Here is a 19,413-nt window from a genome sequence, read left to right on the forward strand (position 1 = left end):
ACAAACACGGTGACGTATATATAGTAATACAGGTGCAATCGAACGTAACTACAAATTTACGTGTTCATTGTGATGCATAATACTAAAGTTATCAGATATGAAACACTGAGAGTGTATGGAGTCTCTCTCTCAACTGACCATAAGTTGCCGTCTCCCTGGCTGCCCACTTCTGTAACATGACGAGTGCTTGTCTGGTCGGCTCTGCTCCTCTTGTCTCTCTCTTGATGCTCACAATGTCTTTAGAAGTGAGGGAGAGGGGAGAAGCAAGACACTGCCAACGAGAGCCAATGGTGGCAGCAAAAGATTGAAGAAAGTCCTCGTCAGGACGGGCGGATGAATTGCTTTCGAGAATTTTCTCTTGTAGAGGCACATCTATACATAAGAAATCATAAACTCCATTCACGCATGAATAAGCATTAATTATGCACACTAATCTTAGTACTTACTGTGTTCTTGTGAGATTTGATTTGCTTTCTGGGACAATCCAATTGAAGGTTGACTGAGAGCCTCTGCCAAAATTTTCCAGGTTGGTTCCTGAGACAACCACAGTCGAAGTACTTCTTCTTTCTTAGCAATGCCACCAGGAAAGGTTGCTTCATTGTCGATGTCATCTAGTTCGATCCAAGGGATTAAAAGATTTAGTCCTAGCAGTTTCCATTGAGCACCTAATACTCCTTTCAAAGCAGAGCGAACCAAGAAGGTATCCATCGGAAACAACAATTCTGTAAAAACGTGTAACCGTAATACGATTGCGATTAAAGGTGCGTGCATGTGTGTGTGTATATGTGTGTGTGTGAATGTGACTTACTCAAGTAAGATATGGCCCAACTTGTTGGGCAGATCCAATCTTTGATCGGAGAGGAGAAGCATTGTCCTTCTTTATCCATGACTCGCTCAGTGCCTTCTGCTAATGCTTCTTCGATATCTCTAAGAGCATATTTAGGTGCACTTCTAGCATTTGTAAAAGGCTCATCCTTGAGGTTGCCTGGATCAAGAAGGTAAACAGTTGGCACTATACCAGCACAGAACTCTATTTTTGCTTCAACGACCTTTTGAATAACTAGTTGCAGAGTTTTGGAACATTTGACTTGATTTTGGACGTCACTCCTTGTTAGTACAATCAACTCTTTACTATCTGCATCTTTAGGCATATCGACAAAAACCTCCACTCCATTCTTCATAAGCCAATGCAGACCAGTTGACCAGACACGACAGCGAGGATTAGCAGCATATACCTCTGCGATCAAAGAATTCGAAGTTGTAGTTGAGAGTATGTGGCTTCTTGGTAGGTCTTGCTTTAATGCAAAGTTGTGAGAGAGGTGAACGATAAGCACATGTAGAAATCGTGTTGGGAAGAAGTCAAATCTCTTCCCAAATCTGTCACAATCACATTTAGCACACCATCCCAAAGTAATCTTATCACCTTCTGATTTTGGCCATTGAATTTCCTCAAGCTTGAGATCACATAGAGCAGGGAAAAATAGATGAGATTTCTGTTTAGCGGCACTTTCTGTTGGTAGTGTCTCAGAAGTGATTTGAGAAAGAGTGTAGTCCTCTTCCACGTTCAAATTCTCGATTTCATGACAGTACTGCAGTTTAAGTAGACTTTCTTTTGTGATGTAATCTGGTAGCACTCTCTCCAGTAATAATTCTGGAATAATGCCTACGCTGAGCTTGAGTTGATCGATGGGCTTGGTGAGGTCCGCTTTAGCAGACTTTGAAAACAGTTTATTGTGTACATCTGATGTGAAGGTTGATATCTTGAGAATGATTATGTGGTTCTCAATGGAATCCCCTTCTCTCTCTATCACCATTAGCAGACCCAAATCAAGTAACTCTCTTATGAGATTGTAGAGTGATGAAGAAGTTAGTGGCAGTGGAAGTCCAGTCTCTTCAATGTGAGAGATAAGGAGGCTTACTTTGCAAGCTGGAACATGTTCAAAGTCTTTTTTCAACAATCCCAAGAGAGTGCTTGTCTCCGGGGAAAGTCCGATAGGGGATACTAATTTGGATAATTTATTTGCGAGTTCCTTTATGTCATTCACTACAGTCCCTCGTTTACGACAATCAAGAGCAACACTTTGTTCTATGTGTAAATCATCAATGTTGGAGCTGCTACAGAAAGTTTGGGATACGCTGTCAAGCACACATAAAGTTTGTTTAATTAACACTTTGTTAATTACATCAGCATGGCTTCCCACTGGTAAGATAATTGTGTTTGAGAATTGCGTAATATTGTATGATAGAAATGAAAGCCAGTAGCTGTATTTAGTGACAGCAGCTTCTTCGCCTTTACTCAAGTCACAAAGTATCAAATAAATATTACTTCCTTTCGATGCGTTGATTGACTCCATAATTGCAGCATGTGAGGAGTAGTACTCAGAATCACCTGCAAAATCATAGAGTATCATTCTTCCATAAGCACTACTGTCATAAGTACTTGGAATAATGCCTGCAGTGTGAGGTGCTACAGTTGATGTGCTGAAAAGGTTGAAAAATCCTTCTTTTTTGATAGTCTCAACAAGCGTGGATTTCCCTGCACCTGCATGACCTACAACAAATATTCTGGTGAGGTTCTTTTCACCCCCAAACTCTTGTTGAGCAAGTTTAGCTAGTTGCCGGTAGGTTGATTGTATTTCTGAATTATGGTTTTTGAAAATTGCAACAATTTCATGGCTTCTCTGAAGTTTAGCTAAATCAAGGGCGGTCTTGCCATCCTTATTTCGAACAAATAGTGGAGCATTGTATTTCTGCAATAGTAAGCGTGCACAATGAACTTGCCCATATATTGTTGCTGTGTGAAGAGGTGTGTTGCCATTATTATTTACTTGAAACACTGTCCAGTACTGGAACTTGCAAAGGATTGTTCTCAACTTCTCTTCTTCAATATGAGGTGTACAACACAAAATATGCAGAGGTATGTTCCCATCATAGTCTCTAATTGATGGATCGTTCAGCAACCAGTTTATTCAATAGTTTTATGTGACCATTCTTGGCTGCATAATGAAGCAGAGTTTGACCATTATATCCTCTGACATGTGAACTGCAATCGAACTCTTTAATCATGGCATGAATCACAACTTCATGACCATTTGCAGCTGCTAAACACAATGGGGTAGAGTTTGTATCGTTAGTGACATTGATATCGATTTTGTGTTGAGCAATCAAGTGTCTGACTGTTTCAACACGTCCTGTACAGGCTGCAATATGTAGAGGTGTGTTTCCATTATCATCTCTACCTGCAGAATCGAGGGCACATTCTATCACCAGTTTGTTTATTACTTCTATATGACCACCATCACATGCTTTGTGAAGGAGAGTTCGGCCATTCCACCCTCTGACATGACAACTGCTGTTGAGTTCTTTGAATAAAGCATCCAAAACATCTGTATTACCATTCAGCGCAGCTTGCATCAATGGTGTATTGTTATTATTATTAGTGCAATCAATATCAGCACTGTGCTTTCTGATCAGGTGTCTCACTGTTTCAACATGTCCTGCCATGGCTGCAATATGTAGAGGTGTGTCTCCATTGTTATCTCTATCTGCGGGATCGAGGCCATATTCCATCACCAGTTTGTCTATCAGTTCTATATGGCCACTATGACATGCTTGATGAATTAGAGTATAACCATTGCATCCTCGGACATGACAACTGCTGTTGAATTCTTTGACTAACGCATCCAAAACATGTACATGACCATTCATCACAGCTAGCATCAATGGAGTATTGTTATTATTATTAGTGCAATCAGTATCAGCACTGTACTTACTGATCAGGTGTCTCACTGTTTCAACATGTCCTGTCCAGGCTGCAATATGTAGAGGTGTGTTTCCATCATCATCTCTACCTGCAAGATCAAGGCCATATTCCATCACCAGTTTGTCTATAAGTTTAATATGGCCACCATTGCATGCTTGGTGAAGGAGAGTGCATCCATGATGACCTCGGACTTGACAACTGTTGTTGAATTCTTTGACTAACGAATCTAAAACTTGTGTTTGACCATTCAGCGCAGATAGCATCAATGGTGTATTGTTCTGGTTATTAGTGCAATTGATATCAGCTCTGTGTTTACTGATTAGGTGTCTCACTGCTTCAACATGTCCTCTCCAGGCTGCAATATGTAGAGGTGTGTTTCCATCATCATCTCTATCTGCAAGATCAAGGCCATATTCCATCACCAGTTTGTCTATAAGTTTAATATGGCCACCATCACATGCATGGTGAAGGAGAGTGAATCCATGATGACCTCGGACTTGACAACTGTTGTTGAATTCCTTGATTAACGCATCCAAAACATCTGTATGACCATTCAGTGCAGCTAGTATCAATGGTGTATTGTTCTGATTATTAGTGCATTCAATATCAGCACTGTGCCCACTGATAAAATGTCTCATTGTTTAACATGTCCTCTCATGGCTGCAACATGCAGAGGTGTGTTTCCACTATCATCTCTATCTGCGAGATTGAGGCCATATTCCATCACCAGTTTGTCTATCAGTTCTATGTGGCCTTGTTTGCATGCGTAGTGAAGGAGAGTATAACCATTGAAACCTCGGATACGACAATTGCTGTTGAATTCTTTGACTAGCACATCCAAAACAGTCATGTGGCCGTTTAGCACAGCCAACATCGATGGAGTGTTGTTGCTATTGTCCGTACAATCAACTTTCACCTTGTAACGAACAATTAGGTGTCTCACTATTTCAATATATCCCATAATTGCTGCCCTATGTAAAGGTGTGCTTTTTTCATCTGCAGAATTGAGACCATACGTTAACACTAGTTTGTCTATCACTTCTATTAGCCTCGATCCCAGGCCGAGTTTTCGCTTTTATAACGGTTAGGCGAACAACTGGGCCTGGTACTAGTTGTCTGCGCATGCGTCAGTCGTTCGTCAGATTCTGACGAATGGATATTCTCGTTCACTTTGGTGACATTTATATTTGTGTACTATCGTGTACTAGAAGTCAGTTCCCGTTTTATCATTATTGGAATCGATTGGAATGGCTCTTAGCTGAAGCTTCTCTCTTCTCTGAAGCTTATTCTGAAGACTGAACAACAAGGGAAGAGGTATAAAGCTTTGTCAAGCTTGTTAAGGTCAGATATTTTTGTGTGGGCCCTATGGCCGGCTAGGCTATGCTATCAAGTCTTGTTCATGTTTGGCAAGAATGTAGGTAGACTATAGTTTCATCATTAATATGGTGGATCAAGTGAAGAGTGTGAGCTAGAGAACTTGGTGCTGCCATCATCAGCTCGTCGACAATGACACTATAACCGAGAAATTTAATATGTATAGATCTACACGTATTTAAAATGTCTACTTCTCTGTACAGGAGCAATGGCTAATATCCAGCTATCCCAACAGTGCTCCTCTTGGCTATACTAACGGACGAGACTGGACAGTTTGAGGTAAGGGTTTAACCGTCTTTGGTTTCTTTTAATATTGTCCTATACTCACAGACACAGGACTGGAGTATGACCTGCTCATTCGAGCGTTGCTGGGTAGCTCAGAGACATCAAGAGAATCTACGTTTTCTCAAGTAATGAGTTACGAGTTGGGGCCTAGAATCAGAGAAGTCCAGCAGCCTGCTAAATCTTTTTGAAACGTAATTTGAAGGCATTCAATCATCCTGAAGTTGCCCTGGGTCACTGTAATTGTGCTGCAGCACAACTGGCAACTCCCCAGGCCTTTGTGAAGCAGCTCCCTATGTGCATCTTTTGTGTACTCACTCTGTGCATTTTCTGTGTACAAATTTCTATTATTGATTTATTAAATATTTTTGCCGACCACAAATATACAATGAAAATTTGACGCATGCGCAGACAACTAGTACCAGGCCCAGTTGTTCGCCTAACCGTTATAAAAGCGAAAACTCGGCCTGGGATCGAGGCTATCACTTCTATATGGCCATCGTAGTTTGAATAGGGAATCCCCCCTGTTGCAGCATAATACAAACCAGAGCACCCCATTTTATCTTTTAACAAAGGGTCAATACCATATTTTGAAATAAGACTTTCCAAGAGCAGAATATGTCCTCCAAAACAGGCACAGTGGAGAATAGACAAGCCGTGGAAACCTTTCTTTTTAAGTTCTGCTTTTTCGCTTTAACTAACCGATCAATCAAGTCTTTGAGACCAAGTGATGCAGCTACAAGCAATGTAACAAAGCCTTCATCCTTATAGTCTTTGAATTCGATATAATCGAGAAAAAATCTCGATATTATTACCATATTTTTCTCAGAATCATTGTAATACTCAAAAAGAACATCCTCAAAGATTTTAACATGATGAGAATCAATCCGACTACGACTGAAGGAGCATGGCAGTCTTATTCTATTGCAGAGTTGTCTGCCACACATTGATAATAGAACCAACATGATAATTATTTGCACATGTTTATTCTTAGCAGCAAAAAGCAATGGTGTATTACCGCCATTATCAATAGCTCCTATGTCAGCACCAAAGTCATTGGCTATTGTCCAAACCGTATCGAGATGACCGTTAGCACATGCAAAATGAAGAGATGTTTGGTTGTGTGAGTTTCTGACGTCTACTTCATATTGCTTTGTTTTCAACAACTCTCTGACCTCATCCGAGTCCCCACAGCTTGCAGCAGTGTGCAGGGGAGTATCACATGACTGGCTTTCGCCATCCATCTCTATGACTATAACACAATAAAGTATATAGATATAAATTTTAAAACTATAGTGCTATTGTTACTATATAGCCTTTATAAGTATATTATTATAGTACCGTATTAGCAGGTATGTAGTCTAAAAAAGTGGTGAGAATCGCGAGCTAGTATAATCCGCCCAAAGAGTCCTGGTAATGCATCAATAAATGCCATACAGCAATAATGCCCAGCTAGCATGATTGTTAATTTTAAAATCGTGATTATGCTCGCCAAATAATTTATTGCTCATTGTGGTCAGATATCAAAGGATTGTACTACTGTTGTAAATACAGTAGCTGTACATGGATGTATATGATTATTACCCGAAGCGCACGTGGGCGGCCACGAGTATAGTATCTATAGTACGTTGGTTTTTTTGTTTGGAATATGTGAGTCCTCTATTTCTATTTCTACCACGCATTATAGGCACCATTTTAACAATTACGATAATAATCGGCAGGTTTTGGAAGTATAGGTCAGTACGAATCATAGTAGTAGGCCTGGTGGCCATGATGGATTTACTGATGGTTAATCATAATATTATCTCCTTGGCCTTTTGTATTTATAGTGTTAATTAATTAAGTAGAGTCATGTGGCCATTATTTATAGTTTGATGTTATTTGTGCGATGACATGGGGTCTATGTTTTGCTTTGGAGAAATAATGTGGATTCCCACATTATTCCTCCAAAGCACAATTCAATAGGTCATTCGAAAAGAATAATAGGCAATTTGAAAAGAATAATAGGCTGTTAATTTGAGCATAAAAGAATAGCATAATAGGTAATAGCTCGAGCATAATCTACCAACCTAGTCTCGCACAGCCAGCCCCGGATTTTTTCTATTTGAATGCTAGGTCGATAACATGGGTCTGGTGAACTTCCTATGTACAAGTTGTGTCGACACGCCGAAGATTTCTCGGCGTGTTAACCGCTGCGGTCAACTGAGGCAAAAAGAAGGAAAGATAGTTATGCAAAGCAGCCTCTTGTTGCCCAACTTGCTACAGTTTCTAGCTAAATGCAACTGACAATAATGGCTTATTTATGCCCTAAGACTATCCCAGAAGATCACAAAGAGAGAGAAGTTCCATACAGAAGCAAGAGCTGAGTTGTAGATAATTAGCTTCAAGGATGTCTCCTACTAGTATACTACATCTATATATACCTGAAACCAGCATTCCATATTCAAGTGGCAGTACTGCAAATAAGATTTGATTTGCATCTTTTTCTCTGAGAACTGAATCCATGCCATTGTTGAGAACCTTGAAACATAACATGCCTGGTTTAAGCTCAGTCTAGATCTTTCTAGTGACTCTGAGTAGTTGCTATAGCTTCTCTCCTTCTTGCATGTGTAGATCCATCCTGATTTGAGCACTGAGCACCGATAACTCTCAACTATACTGTACATATAAATTTATTTGCAGAACTGTGGTTTTCACATTATTTTAACCACAATGTGGTCATCGACCATGAATAATATTAGATTTATTTGTGACCACTACCGTATACAGCTGTTTGCATAGACCTTGCAAAATACTAAATCAGCTCACTGCATTACCACAAAACCACCATACAATGTTGCTATGCAAACAACATGCAGTCCTGAGCAATGATGGTTTCTAGAACTTGTATATCGGGTACTTTTTGAGTAGACCCTCGAAAAATACCTGCTGTATAAGGTGGTATAAATTATATCAAGAGTAGATGCTTTTATCTACTCTTGGTGGTATGGAAACTCACATAATTATGGTGAGGCTTGAAGTTTCAGGCTGAAGAAACTGTTAGTACGAAGTACCTTAAACACTAACAGATCACAAACTATTGTTTGGTGTTAATCTAGTAGAGAAATATGTTCGGACTTGATGGTCAAAACCGGTATACCGCAGTGAGCAAGTTAGTAGGCTCTTTAGCGTAAAAATTTTTCGTGCAGCACAAGTCTCAGCATAAGGCGTTGGTAGACAATTCTCTACTTCAAATCCTCCCGGTTCTATGACTCTCCATGTAGTCTATTTCTTGAAGTCATGCACCATTGCTCACTTTTTATGAATGTGAATGTACCCAATATATTTGTTTGCATAGCAACATTGTATGATGGTTTTGTGGTAATGCAGTGAATGATTTAGTATTTTGCAAGGTCTATGCAAACAGCTGTAGCTGGTAATTTTCGTGGGGCAAAATATTCGTGGTTTTCGTGGTTGGTTGGAGATCTGACCACGAATATTTTACCCACAAATGAAGCGACCTTGCCTATCTTTACCTACAATCCAAGTAGCAACCACGAAAATATTATCCACGAAATGTCTCAATATTGCTGAACCACGAATATTTTGTCCCCCAAAAATTACCCGCTATACGGTATTTACTATCACCCACTTAAGGCCTTGCACAACTCGTTGATAGGAAGTTCTCCAGACCCTATTTTTAATCGGGGCTGGTGCGAGACTACTACCAACCCCTATTTCTGATTCACTGCCCACATCATAATGTCCTTGATTCTATTTCTACCACGCATGCATACAATGATCTATGTAAATGATGCTATTCATACAATAATCATACAATAATCGTATTCATACAAAGGTGAAACACAATGAGTTATCAATCAAGAAAGAATTCACCTGCCCGTTTGCTAAGAGAACTTTCCTGGAGTGACCTAAACGTAACATCGACTGATTTTCAATTACCTGATGCAGTCTTGCAGTCTGCTTGGTAGCTTGTTCAATGCTTGTTAATTTGTTTCAGGGCTCATTAATATACACTCTGTTCACATTTTCCTATATCCACTACAATTTTGAAACAACAACATCCACCACAATAATTATAATAGTGGATGAAAAAAAACAACAACACAGTGCTATTACAGTGCATGAAAAACAAAAACAGCAGTGGAAGATAACGAAAGCCTAAAAATTCTATTTAGATCTACAACTAGCTATAGAACCTCCAACTGAGTGGAGATACTTTAATACGTATAATGATACCACGAGTCGCACATATCACACTGTATCATTTCATCGTAGGAGTCAGGGTGGAGACAAGGGCAGTATAACCCTTTCCTTACCATTTGTGAAAGTCTGGAACAGGAGCGTCTTTAGGTCGATCAATTAGTGTGGATCCGGCCTCACCACGCCTCCATGTCATTCTATTAGTCTAGATCCGGCTAGCAATTCTAGCTGGGACTCTAGTTGGGCAGAGTCCAACCAACGCTTCGCTCATGGTTGGGTAGCCTCGATTCCAGGCCGCATTTTAATCGGCCTGGAATCGAGGCTAATGGTTGGGTATCAGTGCAGTACCCACTGCAAGAAATTTGCAGCCCAATCAGATTGCTGCGTTCAAGTGGGAAACCTTACAGCTCAATTTAGCTGACAAGGCAAGCTGGGACACTGTATTTTAGCTGTATTTCTCTGGAGAATGCAGAAACAGCTCCTGCTGGATATCTAGGCTACTAGAAAAGAAGCATCTATGAATGAAGCTTGAACAGTAGTATCTTTGTATTAATTACTTGTCTTTGTTTAAGTTTTGCTGTGCTACCAATCTAAGATTAGATCATTAGTTTGGACAAAACCTGTGATATGTACTATGCCTTCTTTGGTCTTCGAAAAGCTTCTCCAGAAGCCTTGGGGTAGTCTTATAGCTGGCTAGCTGTACGTACCTCTCTTTGTGCTAGATGTCTAACTATTATGACAAATTTTATTTCTGCCTGTACTAAATCTAGGTTACAGTATTCTTCTACTTTCTCTAAGAGTCTGAGGTCTTTCTTGAATTCCAAAACAACTATAGCTAGATCCAGGCAGCTAGAATAGCCATCCATTGATTTCTTTATATCGCACCCCTGAGCCATGCGGTTGTCAGCCACTTAAGATTAAACAATATTCATACTCTGTCTCAAGTACCAGTGGAACAAAACTGCTACATGTAGTGATACCCAACCCAGAGCGCAGCGTTGGTTGGACTCCGCCCAACTACTGGGACTCCCAGTTCTAGCTCGTTTTGTTTAGCGTGTCAGAGACTGGGAGAAGATGATTGGCACTCCCTGGCTCCTTTGGATGTACAGCTGTCCAGATCCCTAGAACATACCTAGACTGGCGGCGACAGCCGCCCGAGCGTGTAGCGCGAGCGACTGGCAAACTACTACCTATCAGTCACTCGTCTCAGCGGAAGTGTAATAGATCGTATGACACTACTAAACATGAATATCGTTATAGATAATGTGGTTAAATTTTGCTATGAGATTCAGCTACTATGGAATGCACTGAATCCCCTGAAGTGTAAGTGCGGTTACAATTACAGGGCTAATATGACGTTGAGCAATCTGATAGGCTGCAATGCTCGTTGCAGCTGAGACGAGTGACTGATAGGCAGTTTGCCAGTCCCTCGCGGTACACGAGGGGCTGTCGCCGCCAGTCTAGAACATACCCTCCATTCTGACGAGTTATCAGTGCATAGGGTGCTTACTAGATTCTTGCCAGCCAGTACAGTTCAAGCTACACACAGCACCGCTCAACTATTCTCTACCCCATTATCTAGCTAAATCTGGTCCAACTAGACAGCAGACACAGCTAGTTAATTCAGTAAAGCCAGGGGTAGCCCTACTTCTACGGTTGTTCAGTAACAATTCCTCTGGGCTGGGCTAACTAGTTGAGCCACTCCTCCCAATTCTCAAGGCTAGGTACATGTCTCTGCCTAGCTGCTTCTTCAGCTTCTTGCTCAGTTTTGTGGCTTAGAGAAAGGCCAGCTACTCAGGGGGAAGAGTCCAGATGAAAGTCTGGCAGCCAGGTGACGTCAAACGGTCAGTTATTCCTTCCACCAACTTTTTAATCTAGTCTAGTCCTGCTTGCACTGCTACTACTGCTGCTACTCTTCCTAGCTAGTCAAAGGTTTCTTTTTTTTTTTTTTTTTTTTAACTACATATGCACAAAGAGACATCAAAGCTTACATCAAAGGACACAGATTTTTAGCCTACTTGACTGATAAGGCCGTTACCTAGACTACAGTTTGTTTGTCAGGGAGGAGCTCACATACAACTTCATCTAATTCATCATAACGATTCGTTACCGTTGTTGTAATTTCTACAACAGATTGCCAAGGAAAGAGATAATTATAGTAATCACAATGCTGGAAAATTTCTCTGGTCTCTTGCGACTATTCAGTTCTTTTGACTTCCAAAACTTCAGTTTCTCATTTCAAAACAACGCACAAGGTGGTGCCTCATTTTCCATTTAGGATGATGTAATCCAAATTGTCTCCTTGCAATTCGTGGTATGCAGCGCAGTGAAGTAGGAACAGGGGGGCCAGGGGTGGCCCCACAACATTGAATCAGCCCAGCCTTCCTGAGTTGGATAGGTGTTTTAACCAACCAATTGACAAGGATAAAGTATGAATTTATAAGCAGAAATGAAGAACCGCTTTTTTTAGACACTTCTGAATGATAATAATTATACTCTTGTTTTACAGTAACGTGTTTTAGCAATTCTGCTGTATATTATTTATTCTTGTTCAGAGGTAATAAGCTTGTAGCTAGGCCGCAGCTAATTATGATGTCATAATGAGGGTGTAGCTCCCTGTCTTAAAATTTCCAGCGCAGGGAGCGCCACTTGGGTAGTGCTTCACACCACCCATGCAAGTGGGCCCCTCCAACCTTTTAACTGTTCCTACTCCACTGCAGCGGCAATAGCAAATAAACCACAGTTGTTGCTGCCACTGCATGTTCTGCTGCTGAATTAGAGGCCACAAACAGTAACAACCCATTGTGCACTTGTACATTTGGGCGATTTGCAGCTCAGGTACTTGGCTCCAGCATAGATAATAGAGCACAGAAAGGGATGATTGGAAACGTAATGATATTCATAGCATTCTTGGTTCAGATGCGTGTCTCCATCACGTGACCAATTAATGGTGGGGATTTAATAGAGTTACATGACAGGTGGCAATGGTTTAATATTCCTATGGCAAGCAGCAAGCTAGTCTCCAGGCGCAGGCTAGGCAGAAACAGTCACTGGTAGTACTGCAGCAAGTGAGCTTGATTACCAATATCTGTGGAAAAAAATTGTGGCAGTGCTTGCTCAGGGCCAGGGAGACTTAAATCTCAAACTGTGATCGATGTTTCAAGGTGCAGCTCAGGAGTTGGCCAAGATTGAAATAAATGAGAAGAACACCATTACTACTAGTACTTTGTTCGATGTATGACGGCACTAATAAATATCTAGACTGGATGTCAGCAAGAGATGGAACTTGTGAACAATAGCAATAACAAAATTGTTACCATTAAGTTTACCTTTTCTGATACGGAATCATTGTGATCATTGTGTATGTGTGCACTGTTGGGCTGGTTTTGAGCCTTCAAGACCCTAGTCGGTGCCTTTCAGCATTATTACATTTAATTTACCAAACGTAAACTGTCTATGTTCCATCAGTATTACCTACACATACATACGTACATGTACATGCAGGACATTTTAATGTTGTGATCTCTCAGAATATTTATGTTAATCTTTATTATGCCTCGAGGCGTAGCCGCACGAGGGATACGGTAAAGCTGACTGTGTGTGTGTGTGTGTGTGTGTGTGTACGTGTGTGTGTGTGTCTGTTCCAGCTGTAACTGCTCAACGGTTGCAATGCGACGAAAGCTAACAGCTTCTATAGGCTTCTAGCCACGTTCTCTTGGATTTTGATTCGTGGATTAGCAAACTAAAGCTTCTTTCTCGAGTTATGGCTAGTTTGACTCACATTGAAGGCTGTTGCAGTCTCTTCAGAATCTTTCATAGCATCATCTGTCCGCACAAACTTTCTATTCAACATATGAGTTGGCCTTGCACTAAAGCGCTAGCTTTTTGTTAGCTACAATACTCAGAAAATATCTGTTAAAACAGCTAGCTAGCAGTAGCCATTTGTGAAAATTGATCTCTTTGGACACACCCTTTAATTATTCCTGTGGATGTAATGCGCATGCGCGCTCATTCCCATGTGTGAGAAATAATATCCAAGATCCAGATCCAGATCCTCCTGGCAGAATCATCTTTGTCTTGAAGGCCTGGTAAGCCACCATATAACAATATAGATAACAATATGCATGTACACAGGTCTTTTCTTCTTAGATATTATATACACTGCAGTGGCGTAGCCAGAGGGGGGCAGAGGGTGCTCCAGCACCCCCCTCTGGCCTCAGACTCTGCTCCACAAGTTCATTTTACTAACTAGCTAAGCTAGCTAGCTGATATGAGATCGAGAGTAACTAGAGCTCTATAATTGCACGATCAACTCCACCTCTAACTATCTAGCTCCTATGGAGCTTAATTTGTGTCAAAATTCTAAGAGCAGTTTATTCAATTCCAAGTCCATGTTCCAATTCAAATTCCAATATTAAATGTCAACAATCCAATGCAAATTCCAAAGGCACATACACACATACCACACACACAGTAAAAACATTACAATTCCAAGTCAGTGTTCCAATTAAAATTCCAATATTTAATGTATTTCTCGTAAACAATTTCCAAAATTTAATAGTATTCATTGGACACACACACATACCACATGCACACAGTAAAACATTATTGGGTAATATCCGTAACATAGTCCAACACTTCTTGGAAGACATCTACAGCATGAACACTGGAATGGAGAGTTCTTTGTAGAGGATAGAGTGCTGAAAGATCTTGAAATTGTTCTTCTGACAGTGGAGAATGAGTAGGTGGTACTTCAACACGTTCATTTTCTTGAACTTCTGGCACAGGCTCTTCCCATAACAAGGGTAGTCCTATATACATATAGATAAAAAGAATACATTGTTTAAGCTATTAAGGTACACTGTATATTATTATAGCACTTACATCAGTAATTGTGTCCAATAACTGTGTACACATCCCTTGCATCCATAGCTGTAGTGGAGTTTGGTTTCGCTCTGAACTTAAACAGTGATTTGCCCACGCATCAAGAAATATATCTATTTGATAATTAATGTAGGGCAAATATACGAAGTGCAGGAAAAAAAGATGTAAGGTGTCTATCGGATTTAACAGGCTACAAGACTATATCAACAACTGGACGCTAAAGGTACATGAATGGGTTAAGGGGCGTCAATTTTTATGATACCTCCAGGGTTTCATCTAATGGGAGGGCTGGGGTGAACCTCTCTCTCTCCCCCCCCCCCCAATGCTTAGTTTCCCCCCAAAATTTGGGACATTAGTATACTGTCTATGAAGTGCAATATGTAACTATAATATCTACTGTGATGCCAGAGGAGGTCCGACATGCGTGCACGAATCACTATAAGTTCAGTGCATTGTGGTCATTGGGGTAACGTGATATGTCCAGGCCAATGCACTAGCACTTGTAGTGATTCGTGCATGCATGTCAAACCTCCTCTGCTGTGATGCATTAGCGTGTAATAGGGGGTGTGGTCAAACATTTGCACGCCCAAACCTTCCCCCCCAATATTTAATCCCAAATGAAACCCTGACCTCTATAATTATGGCAAGCTTGATGCACGTTTTATTTTGCTGTTTTTTCTTTTAGGGCGGAGCTCCTTTTTACTGTTTTGTACTGGAGCCAGTGCTGTGCCACCTATTGGATTAGATGGAGACATTAGGTGTTAAGTGTAGAGTGCACAAACGCTATTTCAGCAAGCACATGTTTTAACACTCTAACGCTCCCAACTGCATCATCATACCAAGAATTGGAAGATGCCTTAAACGCCGTTCTTCTTAATCAATCTACCGCTAGTGCTGTTTTCACTGATTTGTAAACACACATGGACGTACTCTAATGACACTATAACTGCTGATTGTTTGTTCATTATCAGACTCTCTATGAAAGCTCAATGAATCTACATATACCACTTATATTTATAAGATACTCTTGATCATTGTTATTTATATACATTTTTATATAATTCTTGGATTTCCATTCATTCGTTCTTGAGTTATCTGTTCTATTGGTATCTGCAAGAGTAAGAAGAGCTTTAGTAAAATTAATTATACGGAAATTACTCCGTTTACTAAGAATAATTATGTTCCATAACACTTTATCCCTGACTGAGTTCTAGACTGGCGGCGACAGCCCCTCGTGTACCGCGAGGGACTGGCAAACTGTCTATCAGTCACTCGTCTGCTCAACGTCATATTAGCCCTGTAATTGTAACCGCACTTACACTTCAGGGGATTCAGTGCATTCCATAGTAGCTGAATCTCATAGCAAAATTTAACCACATTATCTATAACGATATTCATGTTTAGTAGTGTCATACGATCTATTACACTTCCGCTGAGACGAGTGACTGATAGGTAGTTTGCCAGTCGCTCGCGCTACACGCTCGGGCGGCTGTCGCCGCCAGTCTAACTTGAGTTCTGTGAAGCTGTGGCTTATGCCGTCTATTGCGTTGGTCTAGAAGGCTTGAACACTAGTTTTAACACAGAAGAGACTCTCATCTCTACGTCTAGGATGGTCCTATAGCCAGGTTGTCTTCGAGAGTAGCAGTTTGAGGCACCATACAGGCACTGTATGGTGCCTCAAACTAACGCATGCGCACTATCACAAGGCTAGACTCCGCCCAACAGTCCGATGCATGATGTCATAGTGATTTGTGCACGAGACTGCATGCAACAAATCATCATGCATGTTGCGGTCGTATAATTATGTAATTACAGCTTTGAAATAATAATATTATTGGAATATGATTTGGAACACCCACTTGGAATAGAAAATACTGCTTTTTAATTTTGACACAAATTAAGCTCCATAAGCTCCACCTCCAAATATTCATTCCAGCCAGTGCACATGCGCAAAGCCACGTGCTGAGCAGACCAAGGTCCCCCACAGAGTTGCAGACTGTTAATGTTCAGCAGCTATCACCATCATCATCATGAGTATTTTTCCGTTGAGCCCAGTTTTCACAGAGCAGCACTGCAACTGCAAGTGGCTTGCCACCCTGTCCTACTAATTCACAAGCAGAACCTGGTTAGCAGCTGCATGATTTAATTGTCACAACTCAAAACAATGCATTTTATAGGATATCTTCAAATGAAGATGTGGCTTAACCACCAGTACCCTCAAAGCAGCAGTACCCTCATTTCTTTAGCCAGATTGCGTTAGAATCAATCTCAGAGCATGTAACAACAAAAATTTTCTGGGGGAGTGCCCCCACCCCCATTGGTAATTAGTTCATCAAGCACCCCCCTATCTCAAATCCTGGCTACGCCCCTGCACTGAACTACACAGATCCTGGAAGAATCAATTTTCTTCTTTCTTGAGGTCCTGGTAAGCCACATAATACAGCAATAGATGCATGTAAATAAGTCTTTTCTTCTCAGTGACTTTATATAGATAAGCTAACTTTAATATTCATTATAGAAACTAATATAACACTCTAATACTTTTCAGCGAAAGCAAAAACATGGCGAGAGGCATTAGCACAGCGCCAGCTTGAACACTAGTTAACCATGCATTTCTACAACCACTTCTTAGCAAATGAGACTCCTTAACACTTGTTCTTAATCATTTGCAAGGTCAGGAAAACTCCACACAGCAACCAATGATTCTGCACTGATTTACTGTTACAACTGGTCCTTAAACATGTATTTGGACTAATCAACAGGACAGTGCAACACAGTGCTGTCAAATGAACCTACTCTTGTTTCTAAAAATGTACAGAAAACTTTAATAAAGTTCTAAAAACTCCACAAGTATATTGTAACACTTTGACTCTCTACTAACCTTTCTTCATAGAGGTTTTCCTGCAGAAAACAGAGATTTAACACTGGTATAGCACACATAAGATGATTGCGGGGGTGGCTACACAGTTTTGTGGTCTAAAGCAGATTCATAGCCATCCAATTGTCAAAAGAGTAGAATAGTAAACAAACAATTAACACTTGTAACCGCGAGACACGCATATGACACAGCTGCAAGATGTCACTACATGGGTTGTATACTGGGTCACATGAACGTTTCCAATCCCTGTCTCTATTATCTATGGCTCCAGTTCTTTCCCATATTAACCTTTGCAACCTTGCTCTTCATTCACATGCATAGGCCTACATTCCAGCTGTCACTTGCTGTCTATTACTTCTACTACCTTGCTATTAACCTTGCTTTTTATCCTGACTCTTCATTCTACTAGATCTATTAGCCTCGACTCCAGCCTCTAGCCTCGATTCCAAGCCGCCTTTCTCAGCGGCTTGGAATCGAGGCTAGAGCCCCTCCTACTTCACTTGTTACTTGGAAAAACAAGCTTTGAACTAGCCTCGATCCCAGGCCGATCCGTCTCTAATTGAACGCTAGGTCGCCTCCTCGGCCTGGTATTGATTGTATCTGGGCATGACCGGAAACTGGTAAGTATCAGCTATGTACTGTAAAATCTTCAGTTTATCACAGTTGGCTAAAAATACAGCGATATAATGATATAATCAATCTACACTACTTGAGTGTACATTTTCGAGGACCTACTCTATGTACCTAATTCTATGCAACCACAACACTTTAGCTGGATTTCCTCCGCAACTGCCATAATAATCTCCTCACGTTATCCAACAATATATACATGACTTGCATCATCAATGTATAGTATACAACTCTGTGCAGAAAATAATTATTATACATACATATACATGCCTTGGCTTTTTGGAACACAGCATCACCCGTTTTAGATGAATACAGTGAATCAAAATTAAATGACCAGATGTGCGATTGATGAAGCCAATGATGTGTGTGACTTGACAGAATCTAAACATTCGAGTAATGTATGGGCAAGAGTACACTCTTGGTATATATGCGTTAGTCACCCATCCATTTGATTTCATAATCTGAAACTTCCTGTTTGAATAAAATCTACTTGTGGTAGTTTATAGTGTCTAACTTGGGGTTGAAGAAGCCTTGAAAAATAATTATATAGGTCACACGCACCAGTCTTCCTGTGAAAAGAAGTGAGAAGCCGCCACATAACGAAAAGTTTCATGCATAATTACAATCACACGTGTATGCCAGCTAAAATTATGATAACTGAACCTCATTCTATGGGTTAGTCAGCACCTTCATTTCTTCGTGACGTATGGAAAAAGAATCCCAAAGTGCTGGCAACATACATAACTGCATATTGCACTAGATCATTACGTATATTTGCATAACGATGTTATTATATCATTATTATACGATTATATCAGTTCAAGTCAGCAAGCAATGATTTATGTCAGTTGTGTGCTGGTTTATGTCTATACGGCTTAATTTTGTATAATTAGAGAACAATTAAGCACGTTTTAAAATAGAATAATAGATGAAATTTATGGGCCTGATTTGAGCCATGACAACTTATTCAGGAGTTGCTTGTACTCGAGTCACGGTTTGGCTCTTCATACTACAATCCCAACCACAGCTCGATAGGCTGGTCTGTGTATATACAGTGTTGACAAGCTGGTCATAATGACTTGATGAAATGACGTTCTCCAAGCGGTGCATTTGTAAATTGTGTGGGTGGATATAGATGCCAAGCGTGATATTATGTAATCCTTTTGAGCCTTCTGGCCGTCTCTGGTGGGCGGTCTCTGGTGGCATCCTTCCTTCTGCATGCTTTCGCTTTGCTGACTTTTTCGTAAAGGGTGCATTCCCTAAGAACCTCACTTCTGCAGCGTCCTCCAATTCTTGTCACGTTCCGAGGTTTGCCATTGCAAGGTCTGTGACATTTGCATGCATCAGGCCAAGAAGATGGTCCAGTGTGTGAGCCTGTTTTTAATAACAATGATTTGCA

General features: G+C 40.6%; 1 protein-coding gene and 2 long non-coding RNA genes across 3 annotated transcripts; 2 read left to right on the forward strand and 1 right to left on the reverse strand.

The window, feature by feature from the left end:
- Positions 1–2,557, reverse strand: LOC135345673 (uncharacterized). Its single transcript, XM_064543097.1, has 3 exons — positions 809–2,557; positions 447–722; positions 1–372 (listed from the first exon to the last, which is right to left on the reverse strand). Exons 1-3 carry the CDS (start codon positions 2,409–2,411, stop codon positions 92–94), a joined length of 2,160 nt encoding a protein of 719 aa, XP_064399167.1. The 5' UTR covers positions 2,412–2,557; the 3' UTR covers positions 1–91.
- Positions 2,558–4,802: 2,245 nt separating this feature from the next.
- Positions 4,803–5,801, forward strand: LOC135344897 (uncharacterized). The gene is made up of 2 exons (XR_010397574.1): positions 4,803–5,416; positions 5,468–5,801. It is a non-coding gene; the product is annotated as an uncharacterized LOC135344897 (long non-coding RNA).
- Positions 5,802–13,964: 8,163 nt separating this feature from the next.
- On the forward strand, positions 13,965–15,607 carry LOC135344960 (uncharacterized). The gene is made up of 3 exons (XR_010397591.1): positions 13,965–14,427; positions 14,640–14,729; positions 15,192–15,607. It is a non-coding gene; the product is annotated as an uncharacterized LOC135344960 (long non-coding RNA).
- The last annotated feature ends 3,806 nt before the right edge of the window (positions 15,608–19,413 follow it).

This window comes from Halichondria panicea, chromosome 12, assembly GCF_963675165.1.
Source record: "Halichondria panicea chromosome 12, odHalPani1.1, whole genome shotgun sequence".
NCBI classification, from domain to species: domain Eukaryota; kingdom Metazoa; phylum Porifera; class Demospongiae; order Suberitida; family Halichondriidae; genus Halichondria; species Halichondria panicea.

Excerpts from the sequence above, each read along its gene's own strand:
- LOC135345673 (XM_064543097.1), bottom strand. The coding sequence starts at position 2,411 with ATGATACTCTATGATTTTGCAGGTGATTCTGAGTACTACTCCTCACAT. Across the intron at positions 723-808 it reads TTGGGCCATATCTTACTTGA|AATTGTTGTTTCCGATGGAT; the intron begins GTAAGTCACATT and ends ACGTTTTTACAG. Across the intron at positions 373-446 it reads TCAAATCTCACAAGAACACA|ATGTGCCTCTACAAGAGAAA; the intron begins GTAAGTACTAAG and ends TCTTATGTATAG.